Consider the following 21,678-nt stretch of genomic DNA (forward strand, 5'->3'; position numbering starts at 1 on the left):
TAGAAAGCATTTGCTCTGATTAGAAGGCATAGTAAATTCCTGATAGATGACACAATATATTTACTGGTGGCCGTGAAGGGTTAAATGTAGACTTTTATATAGACAGTATCTGCAGCCAGGGGAATTGAGATTTGTGCCTTTTTTTCATCTTTGCTCAATAAATGCTGCAGCAGTAATTTTTCTCGTTCTCCTGAGGCTTCTGTAAAGCCTGGCTGCAGTAATTCATCATTAAGTTTGTACATTTCAGTGCCGGTAAACTTGAATTAGAGAGCATATTCCATGTAATTGTGTTAAAGCAGGCAAAAGATTCTTATTACAGTTTGCTCATGATACTTGTTTGTGTTTTAGTTTACAATAGGTTAGCTTCCTCGATTTTTTTTATTTGCACAGATTCTATTTGTAATTTGTAACTTGTAACTTCCTTTTTACATTTTGTAAGAGCAAAACATTTAAAAAAAATGTGTACTTTTCTAGTAAAAAAAAAAAGGTTTTGATATTATGTTGGCAATACAGTATGAATGCCGGCAGGGATAACTGAACTTGGAACTGAGCTTCTTACTGCCGAGCTGAAGGAACACATATTCGCATAACTAAGATCTTCACAGCAGACGGTACTAAGATTAGGGCCTGTGACTCAATGAAGCAGAAGGCTCAATTTTTTTTTACTGTACCAGATGGCCAGTTTATCTCACATGTCTTTCAAAAAACAGTTAACATGACTTTGGTGGAAAATAGAAACCTATTGGGAGAACTAAAGAGCACATATTATATAGTTCTGACCTCGAAGGTCCAGTAATTGGGCTTGGAGGGCAAAACAAAGATGCAGAAGGTTTTGAAAATGACCAGTCGGCAGCAAGTCTGCCTTGAATTGCATCCCACCTGCTACGACTACCTGAGAAGTCAAGCTGACTTGACGTCCTGGTTAACAGAGCTGGGACAGTCGCTGCTTCTTCAGTGTAGGCCTCTTCTTCCACAGAAGAAGCAGGAACTGAAACCAGCAGTTTACTGATTCCCATCGGCCACTCTCTTGCAAGATTTTTAAAACTGAAAAAGAGGCTAATAAGGCTGTGGCAACGACGTCTACTCTTCTGAGATTGTAGTGTGGGCCCCTTATCCCACAGCTCTCATCCCTAGGCTTGAAAAAAGGGGCAGATAGCAATATTCTCAGCCAAGTAGCAAGAAAGCTTGTCTTTAAAGTTTTAGTTGAAAGTTTCTGATGCATTTAGTGCTCTGGAAATGAACCAGAACCAAACACCAGTGACCAAAATTCAGCTTTTTTTCATCCAAATCAGTATAGAAAATAATTGATCCCAGTTGTCTATCAATATATTGAAAAGGCTATTTTTTAAAATCATTAAAAAAAAGATCAATAACTTGCACCTACACAAATCTGGAGGTTATATTCCTCTGCGCTTGGGGTCCTTTCTCAATCTACAGTGTGCTTACTTACCACAGGACAACATTTCCAATTGATATTTCCCATCCCTCAGTTCATAAATAACCTTTTTCAGGTTTTTGCCTACTGTACTCTCAGCTTCATGTACTAAACACTGTACAATAATTGGTAGATCTAGGAAAATATTAAGCCTTACATAAAAATGTTATTGTGATGCAAAATACAACACCAGTGTTCCCTGGAGAAACTCAAAGAGCACCACTTGCAGAACACTGCACCACCAGCAATGGCAGCATAAATGATTGAGACTGATACACCAGCACACTTTTAATGATGTGGTACCAGGGACTGCTTTGGATCAGCATGGTACATATTATTAGTATGTCAAAATATTAAAATGTTACTAATTTGATAAGTCCTACCAGAGGCACAAAACTTTTAAGCGTCCCTTTTGCTACCAGTGCTCCTTAGTACAGAATTTGCAAGAGTAAATGTAAAATCAGAGACGTAGTTTTCATATAATACAGGTTTTAGTGGACATACTTTAAAATATTTGACGTTTGAATAAGGATTAGAATAACTAATAACAAAAAATTATAGGTTCCACGTATACTGCGCATTTACTTCCCATAATTTGACGTTATTGTTACAATCTGTCCCTCACCATCAAGGAATGGGAAACGTTTAGGGAACGGAGAAGAAAGCCTAGTTCAGGAGGGAACAGTTTTATATCATGCACCAGGCACATGTAGGTTTAATGTCAGGTATAAATGAACTCAATAAGTGGTGGACCTGGTCTTAATTCAACTGTCCTCCTCATAGATCCCTCCATAAACAGCAATCCCAGTTCAAGCCCAATGGGGACTTCAAAGAGCCAACCAGAACAGGTGAAGCTCCAAAACCCTAGACTGTGCATTGTTTTACAAAGCATTCCATAGCCCAGGTGCATCTCAGTATGAAAGCCTTAGATCTGAAGAATAAAAGCAGACACAAAGGAGGATGAACTGCTCTTCCAATCTCGGCTCCCTGTCGCTACAGCCCCAAGCTTAAGTTCCAGCAATCTCGTTCTGCTGCTTCTTCAAGCCTCACTAGGTAATCTGGTGATTCTGTCCTGATGTTATTTGTTGCCTTGGTTACCATCTTTCTTGACACAGAAAACGTCCTTTTTTACTGTTGCCAATAAGAGATTTCTTTAGATTGTTTTTATTTTTTATAATAAACTGTTATATGGCAATGACAATCTAAACATATCAATTATAATAATGACCCCATATTCACAATACATTTTTTTTATGTACTATCACATAAACAACAATTGCTTTTTTTTTTTAAAGTGTAATGTACCCTCTAAAAAACAGTTTAAGAAGCAGATTATGAATATGAATCTTTTTTTTTTTTTTTTTTTTTGGTATTATCTTAACAAAGGTATACAGCAGAGTGCTTGGTTATGTTCCACTGGACCTGCTGCAATGAAGTGTGCTGTTATAGCAACTTCACTTCAAATGGTCTATTGGGCTGTGGACTCATTTTTATACACCTGCCAAGCATTACTGAAGTAGTGTTTTGTTATGTTAGCCTGCGTAATTCAGGGGGTGTGCAGCAGGGAGCTTCCAATTTCCTGTCAATTAGTACCTATTTTCTATTTAAGTTCTGATCACTTGCACCTTCACTCTAGCGTTTCGTTTTTGTAGCAAAAGCTAAAACGCTGTCTTTTCGTGCTTCACCGTTAATCTACACTTCGAAGTCTTTCACTGGAGGTCAATTCTCTGCGCAGCGCTCTCACGATATTATCAAATATTTTCCTACCTGCTCCGGTGCTGCTTCTCATCATTCAGCTTCTCCACTCGGCTGCAGGAGCTCCAGCGTTAGTCTTTCCTGTTCTTTCCAGCCTCCAGCCCAGCAACAGCACCGTCGAAACCGCAGCTTCATTTCTCAACTCGTCCGCGTCTTTATTAGAGAGACTGGCCCTCCACTAAAACCTCTAAAGCTCCTTCAACAGGACATCGGCATTCCCGTCGTCAGCCTTTACCTTGGCATAATTCCTCTTTTTAATCCACCACAAAGATCTGTCAGCTGAACATTCCTTTACTCTTCGCTTGCAATCAAGCGCCCCTCCTCCGCTCCCAGAGCCAGCACAAATTACCGTTCCTTCATAAGATCCTGCCCTGGATTTCTATTAGCTACGTTCAATGTTTTAAAGACCTATCCAGTCAATTTCATGCTCCATTTCAATGTGTGGTGGCTCGTGCTTTCGACTGGTCACAACATGCTCCAACAACACTGCTGTTCTGAAACTTTTCCACCGGCTCCTCTCATTCCGTGGCTACCACGGCAACGCCCTCATTGCGTGACTGCGGGGAGTGGTAAGTCGCCCTGGTGACCAGGCAGCTTCATCCGCACTGAGAGCTCCGTGCCTCAGTACTACAATCTTCTGGCTTGCTGCTGCTGCGCTTTCACAATCTGCGAGGGCTCATTCAACTCGCCGAATTGTGACATCTAAATACTGTGTTACGTATTTATATACATAACTAACTGTCCTAAAATATGCAACGAAGATATTCAAATCTAAAAGAATACGCAATTGTTGTTCTACACCGACAAGGATTTTAATCACAATAACCAAATATATTCTACCCGGCTTCACTCTAATCATAACCGCTAGATGGCAGTATAACTCCACACATTTTACACAGTCTCTAAGCTGGTTTGCTATCACTGTGAAGCTCGCACGCTCCAGCTTTTCTATACATTCCTGCAGTTTGTTGAAACTGCGAGGGATTCGCAGGAGTCCCCCTCCTCCTCAACCTTCTGTAGCAACTGACGTTCTCCAATTTCAACTCTTCCCCTCTTCAAGGACCTGGTCATGAAGCAACCCTACTCAGCTGTTTTTGAGATGCTCAGTATCTACAATCATAGTAATGTCGTGCTTCCCTGCATCACGCATCCATTCCTGTGACTTATTCCTGTTCCCAGATTCGTGTTTCCTCATCTGGCGCTGCTCCTCTAATCCGACCAGCTTCATCAAAGTCATCATTTCATCAATGCGAGCCGGTAGTCAGTCATGAAACCATGTCCTACGAATTATCAACATTCCAATAGACAATAAACTGCTCCCGACCAATCAATAGGCTTTGCAGATGCCTCGGAGCAACATATTCTTCATCCTCTCTGGTTCTGCAGCGGTCTCAGATCTCTGCAATCTTCATCTCTGCCCAAAAGCAGCCCCATCTCTGGCTCCATCTAAATCTGCCTTAACACTGAAAGACCAATATCTCACAGCTGGACCTCTGCACACTACTGACAGCACTCCATTGTTTTCTTCCTCAGACCTCTGCTCTGTTCAGAAGATCCCGCTCTCTGCTGTTAATCGCTCCTCACTACAGCAGATCTCCACTCCCTCTTCAGATCAGCTCACTACTGCAGCAGCAAAAGTCGCTCTAATTTACTGTTTAAATCTGCAGCTGCACTTCTCCAGAGGCTACAATGCTCCAGCCTTCCTCCAATATGCAGATCGTGGCAGCATTCCCACAATCAAGGCTATCGCTAATCCCCATCTAATCAAAATATGGGGCACTTCCTCAGCAATCCTATTCATATCACCACTCATCATTAATACTTGGTTTGAGATGTGGTACGAGACTGGAAATCTGTCTTGATTATGAGCTAAGGATTTCCACTATTAAGAGAATAACTGGTGTTGTGAAACCCAAATCTCTGAATGTGAGTTTAACTTTTCCATTTCAAGCAGACATGATAGTAGCAAACTGCTGATCGATCCTGTATTAACTAACACATAGAAAGGCGGCATCTCATCTCTGCCCTCATTTCTAGAATATGGGACGCAAAGGAGCCCTGCTTCCCCAGTAGCCGATTCATCCAGCTGCCACCTCAGCCCTCAGTTCCAGCTCTCCTTCTGCCTCTACTTTTGGTATCCAAGTTCAGTCAGTTGGACCCATTTACTTCCACAACCCCCATCCAGAATCCTCAGCTTCTCCAGATGCTATTTGACTGAATCCTAATCTCAGTAACCTCCTTCAATCTGTGCAGAATTACATGTCTGCAGCCCTCCACCTTGTTCAAGAGCTCCTATTCTACTGTCTGCTCAGTGTCTTCAATCCTCTGCGCCCAGATTCGAATAATCATAGCCCTTCAATCAAAACCTGGCTCTCATGGTCCGTGCTAGGGATTCTCTCCAACTCCCTCCAGTCTCTCTATATCAGCATTCCGCCTGACCCTCTGTGGGATTCTTAAGCGCTTTCCCCCTGCCTCACCTTCCTGTCTGTCTATATCAACATATATTCTCCATTTCCACTCTTCAGAAAAGCCGCTTCTCCCCCTACAATGATTTGCCCATGGAGATCAGCTGCCTCTCAGCCACCTTCCATGCTTACTCCATCACTTGGCTGCATACCTCAAGACGGATCAATTCAGCGCGGTCGGTCCACTCACCCGTCAAGTATCAAGTCCCCTATCTCCCTTTTCAAGGTATCTCCACAGCAGGAACCCCCCCTCCCCCCCACCCTCCTCAGACCATCTGTTCATTGATTCCTCTCACTCCTAACATCACTCACCTCGCCTTCGAGCAGAGCTCCCTACATTCCTCCACCCTTACCTCCAGAGCAGGCCTCCCTCCTCGACTCCCAAACCCCCCCTCCCTTCCCCCCAGCCTGATCACGAATGTGGGGGAGCTGGTCCTCCTCCGCAGTGGATTCCTACATTCATTCATCCTTCCCTGATATAGTTGCTGCTCCTTCTAAAAATGCTAGTGGGGGCTACCTGTCTGTCGGGGCCACTAGAGGTTTCCCCCTATTCAGCCTCAAGGGTTTTTTTCCTCTCCACTGAGCAGCAGGTATACACATAGTCATATCCCACTAAATTACTAACCATCCTCCTGTTTGTCCCATTTGTCCTTCTAGTCTTTTGTTTGTTATGCGCTGGCATGTGCTGTCTTATGTTTGTCTCACAATGTGGGAGATTTGGTGAGAAGCCGGGGGTCCATCCTTTTGGAGGGCAGGTGATCTCACTTCCCCGACCTCAGGGCAGGCTTCAGCCTCCCTTGACCTTCAGGGGGGTTCTCACCATGTGAGTCAGAGTGGACCCCCGGCCACACTCTGTTCTTTTGCAGCTCCTGCACTTATCTTGCTTCACTCAAGGCTCTGTTCTATACTCTGTCTCAGTTCGGAACGTGGCTACTCATGCTCGAGTCCCAAACTAACCCTCTATGCCTTGTTCTTATCTCAGGTCCCAGGCAGCGTGAAGTCTCGACCAATTGGGGGTCTAACGAGCGCCCCTTTACAGAAGTCTCAGACGCTGGGTACCTCTCCCTTTCTATTTCGTTTCATGTCCTGGTCTTCCGGGACCGTCTTCCTCTGGAGGGGCGGCTCCCAGAGTCATAACCCTTATATGTGTTTTCGGTTGCTGGGTCCTTCGGCCCTGGGTCGTGTCGGCATCGCCGCTCTCAGTCAGTGACTTATCCGGTTTCAGTTGCTGGGTCCTTCGCCCCTGGGCTTGTGTCGGCATCACCGCTCTCAGTCAGTGACTTCTATCCTAGCTTCCATGTCCAGTTTCTCTGGTCTGCTCCTAGGGTGGACCTCGCCTGCTCTTCTATCCTAGGTCCGGTCCTTTCTAGCCGGCTCTCTGTCCTACTTACCGCTCCCTTCTGCTTCTTCTGCCCTATCCCTACCCCCCAGCTCACTCCCTGTGAACTTGTGTTCATGCTTACTAGTTCAGCTAATAGGAAACGTGTTCAGAATGCGTCCTTCAGTGTGTCTCAATTCACCCATTTCAGTCTCTCTTCATTTAATCTCATCAACTTGCAACCATTCATCCTTCCATCACTGACTCCATCATTAGATAGTCATGAAACTTTTCCAGTTGTTTGGTTTCTATAAGTGTCTTCCAATTTTTTTTTTTTTTTTTTTTAATTGACTTTGAATATGAATGGGGCAATTTTGTAATTTTTTTTTTTATTTTTAAGTTTCATCATTTATAGTATCTTGATACTATAAACCAATGTTTAAATAATTAATCTAAAAATAAATGGAATATTTGAAAGATATACAAAAAGTAAAATACAAACACAACTATAAATGCTTGTGACAGAAATACAATGATTCTTAGTTGTAAATCTCCCTCCCGACTAGTGAGGAAGCTAAGCAGCGAGAACACAGTTCTTTGGACGGGCTGGTCTGACAGTTCTTTCCTGTTGACCCGGAAGGGAAACGACGTGGCAGCCTCAGATTGGAGAGGCAGTTGCACTCGTTTACCAAGGGGTCATGTGGGACAGAATAAAAAGGGGACGGAGAATTGTACTCTGTTCCTTCGCTTTGGTGTGTGTAAATAATCTGAGAAGGACTGTGAGATACCCCGTTCCTAGTTCATTCTTGTAATTGTCTTGTCTTGTCTTTCACATTACCAGACAGCTAACACAGTTCCGGAGCTTTTGCCAGGGGCCAGCGCTAAGCCGGAACTGCACTTCACCAAATAACCTGTATCACCCACCAGGAGCACTACTGCACACACCCAGGACTGGTGGCTGTGTATGTATTATTGTGGGTCAGATATTTTATTATTAGTTGGGACTGCAATCCCGTTATTATTTACCCTGTGCAGTACACATTGTTGTGTATTGCCGGGGGATTATTGTTTTGGTCACCAGACTTGGAATAAAAATAAAGAACACTTTTCAAACTGGATTACAAGCCTCTGTCTGTTTAATTGCTGCACCGCACCACTCCTGCACCTGTCCACACTCAGCCACTTTGTCACAATGCTAAATCAAGTCTGCCTGTTTGTTTAAAATGAATACGATTGTTCACACAAAAGGGTTAAATCAGAACCAATTTCTCAGCGTTTGCAATACAGACACTAAAAAAAAACCAAACAAACAAAAAAACCTTATCAGACCGTTCATTTTGGTCCTTAAAGGTAACAAGTCTAATGACTGAAATGGACTGAAATTATCTGATACATTCAGAATTAGGAATGCAGTGTTGACTTACTGTATATGTTTTAAATTCCCAAGCTCTTCTAATAATTGTTTGCGTGGGCAGGCTTGTGCAGTAACAACATTAGCCCCCATTATCTTTGGTATATGGTTAAATGTGATTAATAAGGTGAATGTTTATTCTCTTTTCTGTGTGATTCCATCAGCTTTTATTTTACATATTTTTAGTAACATTTAGATATTTGAACAACACAGATCAATTTGCCTACAAAATCTCAATACCTTAGTGCCCCCCTGGACTTTCTGAACCTTCATCCGCTAATCATTTTACATACTGAAAACAATTCATAAAGTTTAAGCTTCTTTTCCTTCCATTCCTAAACAGCAGATAACAAAATTAATGAGCGATAAAGAAGGCTGATAACTGGAATTTCTAAGACCCCCTTTCAGACATAAACTGCCATTTAAAATAAGTAATATTACTCATATGAAAATGTAAATAATACAATTTGTAAAAGTATGCTTGATTTTGTTCATTCTGTTCTGTTTATTACACAATCCGACAATGGGATAATGAACATAACACCACATGCAAGTAGTCTGAATCGATCACATTCCAATGAATTCCACAATTAAACCACAGTTAACAACTAATAGAATATAAAAACACAAGCAGAAACAAAACACTTTGGTCATCAGCTCAAATCTCAATAGGAATAAACTGGTAAAAAAATCTAACCTGGAGCAGAATCCAGGTTTTGATGACTGGTAGTGGCCCTGAAACAATACAAAGTGTGTGTAAAAAGTGATTCTAGAACTTTTTTTTTACTGAAAATGTTTGGTTTTCCTCACAGCCATTTGATGCCAACAGCTAGGTTAAAACAGAAAATGTGCTCTCAAAACCAGAAAATTCACCAAACTACCAATATCCACATAACTGAAAGACATGACAAGTGTGCAACATCCTTGTGTGTGTGTGTTGGCCTAAAAAAGATTTAGTTCCCTGTACCATGAATTAAATGTTGAACAAAATCACCATGGTGACGTGAAGCAAGACCATGCCAAATTTGATTTTCATGGAAAAATTGAGCCAGAGCTATTAAGGTTTTTTATTGTATATAATACAGGTCTCCTAATACAGGATCCTGCCCCTATGTATATTTGTGCACTGATTTTATGATTTATTGTATTATTTTGTATTTTTATTATGATTTATATTATATATGATTGTGAAAAGCTGTGTTTTTGATTTATTGTTTAGTAAGGTCGAGAGAGGTGCCGTCCGACATGTTATTGCTTTAGTGTTTTAAATACCTTGTGAGAACACTTGACAGCCAGCTACTGATTGTTTGACTAGCTGACAGTCATGCAGACTTTGCAAATCCGTGCAGCATGTGCCCGAGGGATAATATAATAATTGATAGTTAGTTAGTTCTTCAGTCACAAATTATAAAAGGTCTGCAGTTTGGCTGCACTGTGTGAAGGGGCTCAGGGTGGAGAACATGTGTGGAGATGAGGTAATCAAGTAAAAACATAGAAATGTCAACTGCTGAACGTGCTGGTTAATAAACCAGCAGGATACTTGTTATTGTTTATTGTTTGTTTGTTTGGCTAACATGCCTTTATGAGCTGAGCGCCGGAGCGTCCCAGTTTTGCCCCACCATACCTTGTTTTGGTTTCAGTTTCTGCTCTGGTGTCAGCCCTGCAAAGCCATCCTGTTCACACACCACTAACCTGTTCTCAGTTGATCCCATCATTTATTTGATTAGGGATTTGTACAATACAATACCTTACAATATCTTTTTATTTAATCAATGTCCTGTTATTAGTTCCAATTACTATGTCAATAACTGAAAACGTTTGGATTGGGATGGGAAACACCAGATAACATGTTAATTGCCAGGGATATAATATCTCCACTTGGAACATGTATTCATGTATCTCTGCGCAGTGCAAGAGCTGGTTAATATTTGCTTGTTTTGGTTTCTGTAGGAGACACATTGTGTGCCTGTATCTGCAAGTCAGGTGCTGATACTGACAGCACCCAACACAGGGGAGAGATGCTCGTGTATGCTGCCCGGACCTGGTTTACTGGTTTTCAGCTGGTTGTACTGGTTCAAGAGACTTGGTGTTGGTTGTTGAACTGGTTCAATAACATATAGGTCAATCCCTACAAATTGAAGTTCTGATTGCAACTTTTATATAGCCTACCTGCTGGGTGCCCAATGAATCAACTCATGTTGCTTAAATTTACGAGAAAAAAAAAACTGAAAAAAACGTATTTCTAAATTAAAAAAGATGGGGTGGATAATTTAATAACCTACAAACATTTGAGTTTACAGAAAATGGTATTGTGTTTGTAATAGGTAGCAAGGATAGGAAAACGGAAATGAAAATGGGGGTTATCAAGGTTTCCAGGACACCTCCCATTACTGTTTCATTTCTATAAGAAAAACATATATATATATATATATATATATATATATATATATATATATATATATATATATATATATATATATATATATATATATATACACACACTCACACAATCTGGCTGTGTCTGTGGCAAATTAGGTGATGGCAGATCCCCTGGAGCACTGCCTTGCTTTCTTATAAGACTATGCTGGCAGCATGAATCAACAAGAGGTAAAATATTAATCCATTTTCATTTCAAATTCTCATTTAAATTGTTACCTGTAGATACTATCCAGTCAGAGCAAACTCTTTGATGCCTACTTGTGTCATCTATAACCCTTTTCATTGGAAACTGGATGTAGAAATGCTGCTTTCTCCATGTCTCAGTGGCCGTGCATGACTCAGCTGTAATGTTGCCAATTTTGTTTTGCAGGTAAACCGTAATGCTGCAATCTACGTTGCTTTTCATAACCTCAAAAAACAGTGTGCCAAAGTTAATTCATCAGCCAGAAAACATCATCTCAATATAAATCACTAGTCTACACTCCAGATGGTTAATATTCAAACACTGCATTGACATTTACCAAGCTGAGCTGGTACACCAGAGTGTAACCATTACACAGTCCCTGTGTCACACTCTGACCCAAGTGGAAATTAATAAGAAAGAGCACATCAAACACATGTGGTATTTCTCATATCCACAGGGCCGGGGCTTGCAAGGGGACAGGTAGATTTTTAGAAGTTATTACATACCATGACCAAGAAGTTGCGTTTTAAGGGGTATTTGGTAACCTTTGAAATGAATGATACTAACATGACAGTTCATTGGAATTACAGCCCGTACAGCCCATGGGGACTTTCAATCTCGGTGCAACTGAGGAAAATCAATGAGCCAGGAGTAAGAAGTTAAATGTAGATTACGTCTTTTAGATTAAGAACGTTGCATGTCTGACTCATGTAGAGCAGGAGAAGTGGATTACAGAGATCTGTTCTTATAAACATGGCATTATTGTACTAAATCTTCTATCCTCTTTGTAAAATACAAGACGGACTAGTGCCGTCCACAGAAATATTCAGGTGTGGAACAATGTTCATTCATGAAGACAGAGGCACTCATGAGAACTCTCAAATCATTGTTAATCATCACTGCTTTCGTGCATATAGATGCTAGAGCATGCCAGGTTTCAGCACATTGTATTTTTATGAAAAATAAACTCCCCTGGAACATCCGCATGTGTAAGGCAATATAAAACACTTTATTATAAAGTCTTAGCCATCAATCACTGTCACCCTGCCCATTAATAATGCACACTAGTCCAAACACTGCCTTCACACAGTCCCCAACACTGTCAAACTGCACTGAAATAACAAAAAGCAAAACCCAGCTCTCCAGCGCTGTCACCCACATCCTCAATAATGAGTGTTCAGCCTCAACATACCTGTATTGTTACCTATCATATGAATATCATTTAAAACAATCACCTAAGTGAGGTGAGCAAGTTTATTCTAATGCATCACTGGGTGAATCGTTTTCATTTGTAGCACAATTTGCTTGACATAACACCATAATGTTCAGAAGAAATCACTGCACCTTACAAGCAAAACTGCACTTTACTCTTAATAATTAAAAGCACCATCCCAATTTGCAGTAATCGGTACCATTGCAGGCAGTCTCTCAGTGAAATCAACAACAGAATAATTAGTTAGACTGAAGTAGACTTTCATACTCTTTATCGTCACTCTAAAAGGCTATCTTATTAACTGGTATTCAAACTCTCTACTATAAACAAGGGGGAAAATAGATAACAGTGAAAAAAAGGAATATCGCCACTCCCTTAACTGTATAATTGGTTACCTTTGATTCTAATAGTCATTTTAATAAACATGCTAGATAATTATCATGTATTGAGAGAAAAACAGAACAAAAATAAACCATTCAAGCTAATTTTATTATCCATCTAAAATGTATTGTACATGTATACCGAATACCAGGCCTTGTCATGCCTATACAATATATTTACCATACAAAGTGTTAACATCTTTCCCCACGATGTAGTGCACTTGTTCATCCTATACAATGCTTACGTGTGCATATCATTCTTTCTCAATGCTTTACCATGTGCTACTGTATGCTTTTATAGAGCTATATCAAAGTAAACCTTTAGAAGGGTACAAAACACTTTGTCCTGTCAATAATATACTACCAAGACCATTCTAAACGAATCTTGAAAATCTGAAGAGCTACGGATCTTGAGAAGATCTAAGACCATTAAAAAAAGCAGTAGCAGTGTGCTTTAGTTAAAAAATGTGATAATTACATGCACCTAAAAAAATATCTGCTAAGTACAATGCTAGTGCCTTGTACTATTAGCATGTAAATGCACTACACCTACTTCCAATGCATTTGGTACCGTATGATAAGAAGCCCCGTTGTTTCAAGGCTCCGACTTTGATCTCAGCCACCTCAATCTTGTAGCAGTAGAAGGACAAAGCAAATTGTGTTGCCTTAGCTGTAGCCGAATAGGTACCCAGATTGAAACAATGTTCAACCAAGTGGCGTTGAGTATTGATTAAAAATTAAATAGACACTATAACACCTGAAGGAGAAAGAAGTTTTAACTACAATGGGCCAAATGTATCAACGTTAAAGGAAAATCCATTTCTGTTAGAGAAACTGTTAAAATTATAAATCTAGTAAGAAACCATTTGGACATACTTCTAAAGTTACCATAGGCAAGGTTGTACAAGATTAGAGCTAATAGGGATTTGGGACACCAGCTGCAACATTTTTATTAATTTAATCAACATAGCACAAATTGGACCCAATGGACTCTTTTCACTAGAACTTTCTCATTTCTGATTCACTACACATTTTCTGAGAACTAAGTATTCTGAGCGCTTAGAATTGAACCAAATATGTTGATGTTGATGAATTACATTGATATTCGGATGTGGTCATTACAACAGCCAGTAAGCAGAGATTAATCTGCTCCAAATATAAATCTAGGTTTTGTATTCATAATACATTCACTTTACAGTTGGTCATTTCCCAATCAAAATGGACTTTTTTGAAAGAAGAATTCCTTTATTGAAATACGTTTTAGATTTTTTTTTTTGCATTAATTTGTATCGATTTCATCTGTTTTTCTACCTCAATGCTGAAAAACCCTTACCAGATAGGAGGACTGAAGGTAAATGTATGACCTCAGTTCCTGCTGTAAAGCCAATCACTTTACCCTGTGGATTCCCAGCCCACAAACAGTAATCAAACGATGCTTGTGTAACTCACACGGCAGTGCTTTCATTGGGTAAGCCATTATGGAACCCTGTGTAATTGAAATTACCAAAACAGACAATTAGCCTAAAGATTGAATTTAAATGTGCCTTTACCGTAAAGACCCTGGTGTTCATGTGCTGTATAGTCATGTCAGCTTGTTATAGAGGACACTCACTGAATCTGAAATTTCAAGTTGTGATTAAATATTAATCACATGGTTGTGTTAATGAGTCTTTAATTGCCAGAGTCAGGGGTAGCGTCTATCTGTTTACGTTTACTGTAATTTTGATGCATTGCGATTAATGGTATATTCATTTCTGTGGCTCTGCTAATGAGTTACTTATATAGACTGATTCCAGCAAATACACAAGCAGAGGTGAACCCATTGACAGTTATTTTTTAAATAGCACTGGTCATATGCAAGTCAAACGAGAGAGAATTCCATACAGTGCAACAAGGACTGTGAATATGAGAACTAGCAAATTCATTACAAAAACTCATTGCTGGAATAGTCAATATAGAGATATCAGAGAACTCGTTATTAGGATGTAATTGTCTGAATAAAATAGAGACCAAGCTGGAATCAATTTAGACTTATGTTTGTTAATATGGCTGTCTCACAAATGAAATCTCTTTGCATGTCTTGTCATCAATTGTATCAATCCACCTCTCTCCCTAACCTTCCTTGCCTGTCTGTCTATAATTTGATTATGTAATTATTTCCACTGTGTTCCCCTCCACTGTGAGCTATTCAGAATATTCAGATAGCAACACACAAGATTAATTTTGACACAGAGAAAATAATCTGACAGCTGAGAAATGCGGACTGTAAAATTGGCTCTTTTTCTTTTCAGTACACAGTGATGTGCAAGCAACCTCAAATATGATGAATACTTTACATTAATATCATCTAAATGTTTCTACTATTATTATTGTTTTATTTAGCAATGTGGTTTTAGGAGTCTTTTCAGAAGCATCCCCATGGTTGAATAGGGACTTTAGTTTGTTAGCATGGTAAATCATGTCTAACCAAATTATACAAAACTCACATAAGATATTAAATAGCACACATCAGTATATATCCTAATGACATTTCATTACATAGAACTACACATATCAATGTGAAATCCAATGTATCACATGAAAGCCAAATGTAATCAATAAATAATAGATACTATTGTTTAAGAAACACTGAAAAAATCTCTAGTACTCCCTGTCAGACATGATTTTTACATACCAGTCCATTCACTGTAGTACAAGAGAAAGAGATCACAGACCCTGCTGTATATAGAATTATGTGCTGGAAATATTGGACAATGTTATATGAATAATACAAGGTACATTGTCTATATGTATATGAAATGTATATGATTGTTTTATTGTACTGCAGGGGCAAATATTCAGCTATTTTATTCAAACACATATTGCTTAAAATGTCCATATTCAATGCCCATATTCAGTGCTTGCTAAGTATGTCTCCCTGCCTTAACCATAAAAATAAATATCCAAAAGTGTCATCCATTAACTATGATTGAGTTAATCAATGCCGATCTCATCTTGACTCAATACTATTGCTACCAGAAATCTGTTATTGTGATCAAAGTCTGACAAGGCCATGCCATTTACACCAACTGATTGTAAACTACTGTAATGGGTACAATACCTTTCCTATTTGTACAGTACATCTCTGATGTCTAACCAGCCCTCTGTCCTCTATCCACAAAACAAGGCCATTACACTGTGTGATAAATGAAGAAGGCTCATAAAAGCAGAGCAGTAGAATGACAGGAAAGTTATTTAATTTCACATGTAATTATACAGTATTTTAAACCATAGGGAGAATAACAATGAACTTCAGCGCATCCTTGCTGAAGTATTCAACTTGATTAACCACCTGTCAGTCGGGACACTGCTTTCCACAGTAACATTTACTTATTTTTCACGCTGTATGTTTTTTTGTGAAACTGTTCAATACCCCATGGCCCACATGCAGAGATTACTAACACAGCATTTGAAACACATTCATATAGTGTATCTGCAAAGCCCTGCGCACATCTTTATTTAATAACTGGATGTTACCTGCTGAGCAAAGTTGAATCAATATTCTTATATTATTCCCCTTTATCAAATTCCATCAACAGCCTGCAAAACTGCTTTCCGATGAATTAATGGCTTCTGCTGTTTTACAATACTGCCAAATTCTGTTGTTTTGTTTAATCTGAATTTGTATGTGGTACAATGAGCTACGATATTAAAATGCTAAGTGGCGACTCAAATATAATTATATATGAATTTAACTATTATTTTGTGCTTGACTCCAAAGAAAAGTCCACATGTATTAATATGAACAGACTTTTTCCAACTCTTGTTCATAAGAATGAGCACCCATTGTAAAGTGTCGCCACTAATGGTAAAAGACAGACTCAACTCTCCCCAAGCTGAACAGGAAATTAAAATCCCATCACTGGGACAGGTGCTTTTCATATTACTGCTCAATCTCCAACCCTTTTTGACAAGACTTTTCCAGTACCAGCAGCGAAATGTCATCAAGCAAATGCTTGTGCATATATACCTACTGCTTCTGTAAAGATTAATGCTGGAATCCATTAGTTATTAGGGTCACAAAGTGATCAGTGTGCCCTATTAGAAACAAATGCACATTTGAAAAAGTGATAATTGATGCTTCCAGAGGGAGTATGTTCAGTATTTTTGGTTTTAAATCTCAGGAGTTATTTTTATTATCACTTTATAAAGGAACAGCAGGGTTTTTTTTAAATTTTTTTATTTATTCAATATAATTCTAATGTAACACATTGCATACCTCACTGTACACTTAATATTCCTAAAAGTGCACACTTTGCCTGGGTTTAAATGAGACAGATGGATTATTTTCCAATGGGTTTAAATGAGACAGATGGATTATTTTCCAATCGGAAACCACAGGTTTCCTCAAGCTGGTCACAGACAGAGTGCTCTCCATGTGAAATCAGCGAGCTCCCTGAACATAGCAGACACAGTATAAGCACTGTGAACTTCTCCGCTTCTTAGATCAAAGACAAAAAGTATGAGAATTATCTAATACACTATACACACAGAGATAGAGATAGACTGAAATGCAGGCAGTTTTTATTCATGTACAATATACGTTTTTATAATACACCTGTACCTGTAAATACATATTTACATATACAAAAACGAATAACACACATACATCAATAAATATACAACCATACGTCATCTACAACAGCTACTACGATCTACTACTGCGACTAATACAATTATATTAATCAGATTTTACTGTTCGACTAATAGACAGACAGTTAAAAAAAATCTTAGTATTTACATATGAATGCGTATTACACTTCTTAAATAATCAACTCCATTGCTAAAAAACCGCAGCTTTGGAGCACAGCGAAGAGCAAATGTCACAGCGCGCATTCTTACACGCCGACCTTTGCACAGGTGTGAAGCACTGTGGGAATTAGTCAACAAAATAAATACATACATAAATAAATAATAATATTAATAAAAAAAGAAAAACAACGGCAGAATAATAAAGCTCAGCCTGCCTCTAAAAAAAAAAAAAACAAAAAAAAAAAAAAAAAACAACACTTTAAAGCGTATTTTTAAAAACAGCGTTTTGTATTGCACATTTTTATTCAAAGAAGTGTGATATCTGCGGTAGAATTAAACCCCCACCGCTCCATGCACCTACCTTAGATCCTTGATGGATTTAAAGGTCCACAGTCGTTTCTTTGCTTTTTCTGACCAAAAGAAGAACCTATGTTGTTGGAGATGTCCTGACTAGTGTGCAGAGCAGCGTTTCTTTCTTTGGTTAGTTTTCTAAAAGAGAGGGGTAAATTCCAGTGCTCCTGGTCCATCCACCGTGCGCTTTCTGACAGCCGGAGTTGGATGGGGATTGTGAGAAGAAACGCTCAGTTAGAGAGATGGGTGGGGGAGCGTGCAAGGGAGGGACGGAGGGAGCGAGCGAGCGAGCGAGCAAGAGTGGAGTGAGTAACAGCGAGTTAAACTGACAAGCCAGCAAGAGGTGTGGCTACTATTTATCAAAGAAAATGTTGTAAACTATGTAATAACGAGTGTCCGTGTATCTCTGCACAGTGCAGGAGCTGGTTAATATTTGCTTATTTTGGTTTCTGTAGGAGACACATTGTGTGCCTGTATCTGCAAGTCAGGTGCTGATACTGACAGCACCCAGGGCGGGGGACAGATGCTCCTGTATGCTGCCCGGATCTGGTTTACTGGTTTTCAGCTGGTTGTACAGGTTCAAGAGACTTGGTGCTGGTTGTTGAACTGGTTCAATAACATAAAGGTCAATCCCTACAAATTGAAGTTCTGATTGCAACTTTTAAATAGCCTACCTGCTGGGTGCCCAACGAATCAACTCATGTTGCTTAAAATTATGAAAAAAAAAACAGAATTTCTAAATTAAAAATGATGGGGTGGATAATTTAATAACCTACACACATTTGAGTCTACAGAAAATGATATTGTGTTTGTAATAGGTAGCAAGGATAGGATAACAAAAATGAAAACGGGGATTATCAAGGTTTCCAGGACACCCCCCATTACTGTTTCATTTCTACAAAAAAATATATTATATATATATATATATATATATATATATATATATATATATATATATATATATATATATATATATATATATATAATATATATGTCTAAAAAAGTCTAAAAAAGGAATGCATTAGTGAATACATGCCACTGCTATGAATGAGATTAAATGACATCATAATGCCTTGACAGTGATGCATATTTTATGTTCATGGGTTCATGGATAGGGTATGTATGCCACAAACTGAATCATTATTTGATTTTAATTGTGTTCAGCTATTTGTTTTTATAACAATGCAAGCAAACATTAAAAATATGGTTCTTTAATAGTAATCAATAACAACATGCATTAAGAAAACTTAGGCTGGGCAGTTTAGAACATATTTCTCAAATACAAAACTATTTTTTTGTCAATTTTAAAACAAATCACTCATATCTAATAAACTTTATTTTAAAACTGTTTACCATAATAAACTAGAATGCACAAGGAAATAAAAGCAAATGCTGTGTTTATTTTGAAAAATAACACATTCTTTTGTAATGCTGTGAATTCAGCTATCTTCACAAAACACCAGACCACTTTGGATTTTTAATCATTTATTGACATGATAAAGAGACAATTCCTAAACCACCCAATTGTCTTTAATAGCACTTGTGGTGAACCATGAAAGGCCCTCTTTCATTGTAATCCTGACTTGAGACCCACATGGGCTGGAAGCTGTTGAGACAAGCCATGATCGAGCCTCCAACCCAGGCAGAGAACTCACGGTGGGGTCCGGCAATGACATTTACCTTGGCTCCTCGGGGGGCCAGTTTGATCATCTCCTTCTTGAGGCGCTCAGGGAAGCCACGCAGCAGAGACGAGCCACCACATACCAGTATACCGTCCATCATCTGCTCATGTTGCTCTGTCGGACACTTTTGGAGGCTATTCATGGTCATGACATGGATCCCAGCCTCCGACACCCCCAGAGTGGAAGGGCAAAATAGGATTTCAGGGCAGCGGAATCTCTCACTACCCAGTGTGATAGCATGCCCATCCGGAAGCACATAATCCATGAGGTAGCCCCTCTCTTCAGACCTCAGCTCAACTTCGTAGTCCTGAGAGATATAGCAGCATTGTTTCTTGATCTCACGCACCAGAGGTTTCTCCTGGGAGCTGAAACGGTTGCCCGCGTCTGCCATCAGCTTGCCGAGGTATTCAGTTAAAGCACGGCCAGCCAGATCTAGGCGGAAAGTGGCGTGGGGCATGGAGTATCCGTTGTGGATGGGGGAGACATAGGTAGCTCCCGAGCCGGATTCCACTACCAAGCCGGTGGTCCGTCCATAGGAGTAGAGAGACAGCAGGGACTGGTGAGCCACATACATTGCTGGCACACAAAACTCTTCAAAGAGAAGTTCAGTCATTTTCTCCCGGTTTGTAGTTGGTGAAAGTGGGGCATCTGTCACCAAAATGCCATGCTCTTCTGGGCAGATGCGCAGCTCCTGGTAAAACATGTGGTGCCATAGCTTCTCTAGGGCATCCCAGTCCGTCACAATGCCGTGGGTGATTGGCTTCTTTTTGACCACGTCCACCCTCTCTTTTGGAATGTTGTATCCGATGAAGTACTCTGGCCCTTCTTTTGTGGACCGGCTTTTCTGAGGGATGATCCCCACAGAACTTTTAAGTACTACGCGGGGCTGCTCATCTCCAGAGAACCCAGCTTTGGTGATTCCAGAACCTGAGTCCACTATAATAGCGACGGTCTGTTTAAAAGTCTCTTTAGGAGCATTTTTGGGATATATTGCTGGACCACTAGATACTGTCCTAGGTGGAACTGGGGTAGAAGATCTACCTGCTGGGTTCCTCGACTTTGGCAAATGTTGCTTATCCATAATTAGTTCTAAATATGCTAACCTTCTGTTTTCTTTCTTTTCTCTCTTCAAACACAACTGATCTGTACTTGTTGCAAATACACTGGATTTATATTAGTTGCCATGACAACCTGTGTTATCATAATGTAGCCATGAAGCAGTTGTCATGAATAGAGTAGATTAAGATGAGGAACAACTGTGACAACAGATGATTTCACAAAAGTGTTTTCTAATACATACACTGATATATATAATAATATATATTATATATATATCTATATATATATATATATATATATATATATATATATATATATATATATATATGAACATATTTAGAAAATGAAAACATAAAAATATATGTTGGTCAAGAATGAAAACAAGCATGATAGCACTGTTTACAATAATTTGTCGCCAGGCCTATTGTAACCTACATGTATTTTCGACTGAATAATCTTTAATCTTATACAGCGTTTAAATGATATTGAACTTCTTTATTGTATTTTAAACACTAGTCAATCTACAATCTACTATTAAAAATATTTCTTGTTTATCATCTTCGTTTTTGTTTCTCAAAGTATTTTTTTGTGGTGTATAGCTATATCTATAACTAAGACAATTATAACTCATTTGTCACAATCTGTGTCTGTACCTTCTCGTTTTCATTGATTTACTTGTTTCAGTGCTCTAATTGCTTTTGACCCTAACTACCTCCCCCAAATTGAGAAAGTGTACACTCTATCTCTCTGACCCCTCTGGATTCCAACAAATTACTTGAATGACTTCAAGCCACATTATTTATTGACCGACTCCATTCCTCCTCTTACACTGATGTGTTAGCGGTCTTGTGCAATCTGTTACTGTCAATACAGTATTTTAGGTTCTACCACCGCAAATGCTCAATCATATAATCTGAATGAAATTAAATAAGATTTTACAAAAGGTTGTACAAAGTCTTTTTTTCAGCATTTGTAACATTTTTCTCCTAGAGTAAAGTTTCTTCAGATTTCTTTACCTATTTTAAATTTACAGCCCCTCTCTAAAACTGTAATATTTTAGTATTAGTTTTGAAAACAGTATCACCCCAAGTTTTTCTTTATCAATTTAGTTAGATTCTCATTCTATTTATATCTGTTGCTTTCCAGCATTTTCCTGTTTTTTTTGTCTCTTTTTCTCTATCTTTCACAAAGCGTT

The 21,678-nt window shown here is 39.1% G+C and overlaps 2 protein-coding genes across 2 annotated transcripts in view; both read right to left on the reverse strand.

Moving 5' to 3' along the window:
• The window catches only part of LOC121297803 (caM kinase-like vesicle-associated protein), a 40,738-nt gene extending 22,613 nt beyond the window's left edge, over window positions 1-18,125 (reverse strand). Inside the window, exon 1 of the mRNA XM_041224309.1 lies at window positions 17,753-18,125. The gene's annotated coding sequence lies outside the window, so the exon portion shown is untranslated. The remainder of the gene's footprint in view (window positions 1-17,752) is intronic.
• Window positions 18,126-19,272: 1,147 nt separating this feature from the next.
• LOC121298402 (actin-3-like) lies at window positions 19,273-20,505 on the reverse strand. The gene has a single exon (XM_041225510.1). It carries the CDS (start codon window positions 20,503-20,505, stop codon window positions 19,273-19,275), a length of 1,233 nt encoding a protein of 410 aa, XP_041081444.1.
• Between the last annotated feature and the right edge of the window lie 1,173 nt (window positions 20,506-21,678).

Source organism: Polyodon spathula, chromosome 23 (assembly GCF_017654505.1).
Source record: "Polyodon spathula isolate WHYD16114869_AA chromosome 23, ASM1765450v1, whole genome shotgun sequence".
Lineage (NCBI taxonomy): Eukaryota > Metazoa > Chordata > Actinopteri > Acipenseriformes > Polyodontidae > Polyodon > Polyodon spathula.

What these genes read in the sequence shown, in the direction of transcription:
- LOC121298402 (XM_041225510.1), bottom strand. Translation starts at nt 20,505, where the DNA reads ATGGATAAGCAACATTTGCCAAAGTCGAGGAACCCAGCAGGTAGATCT.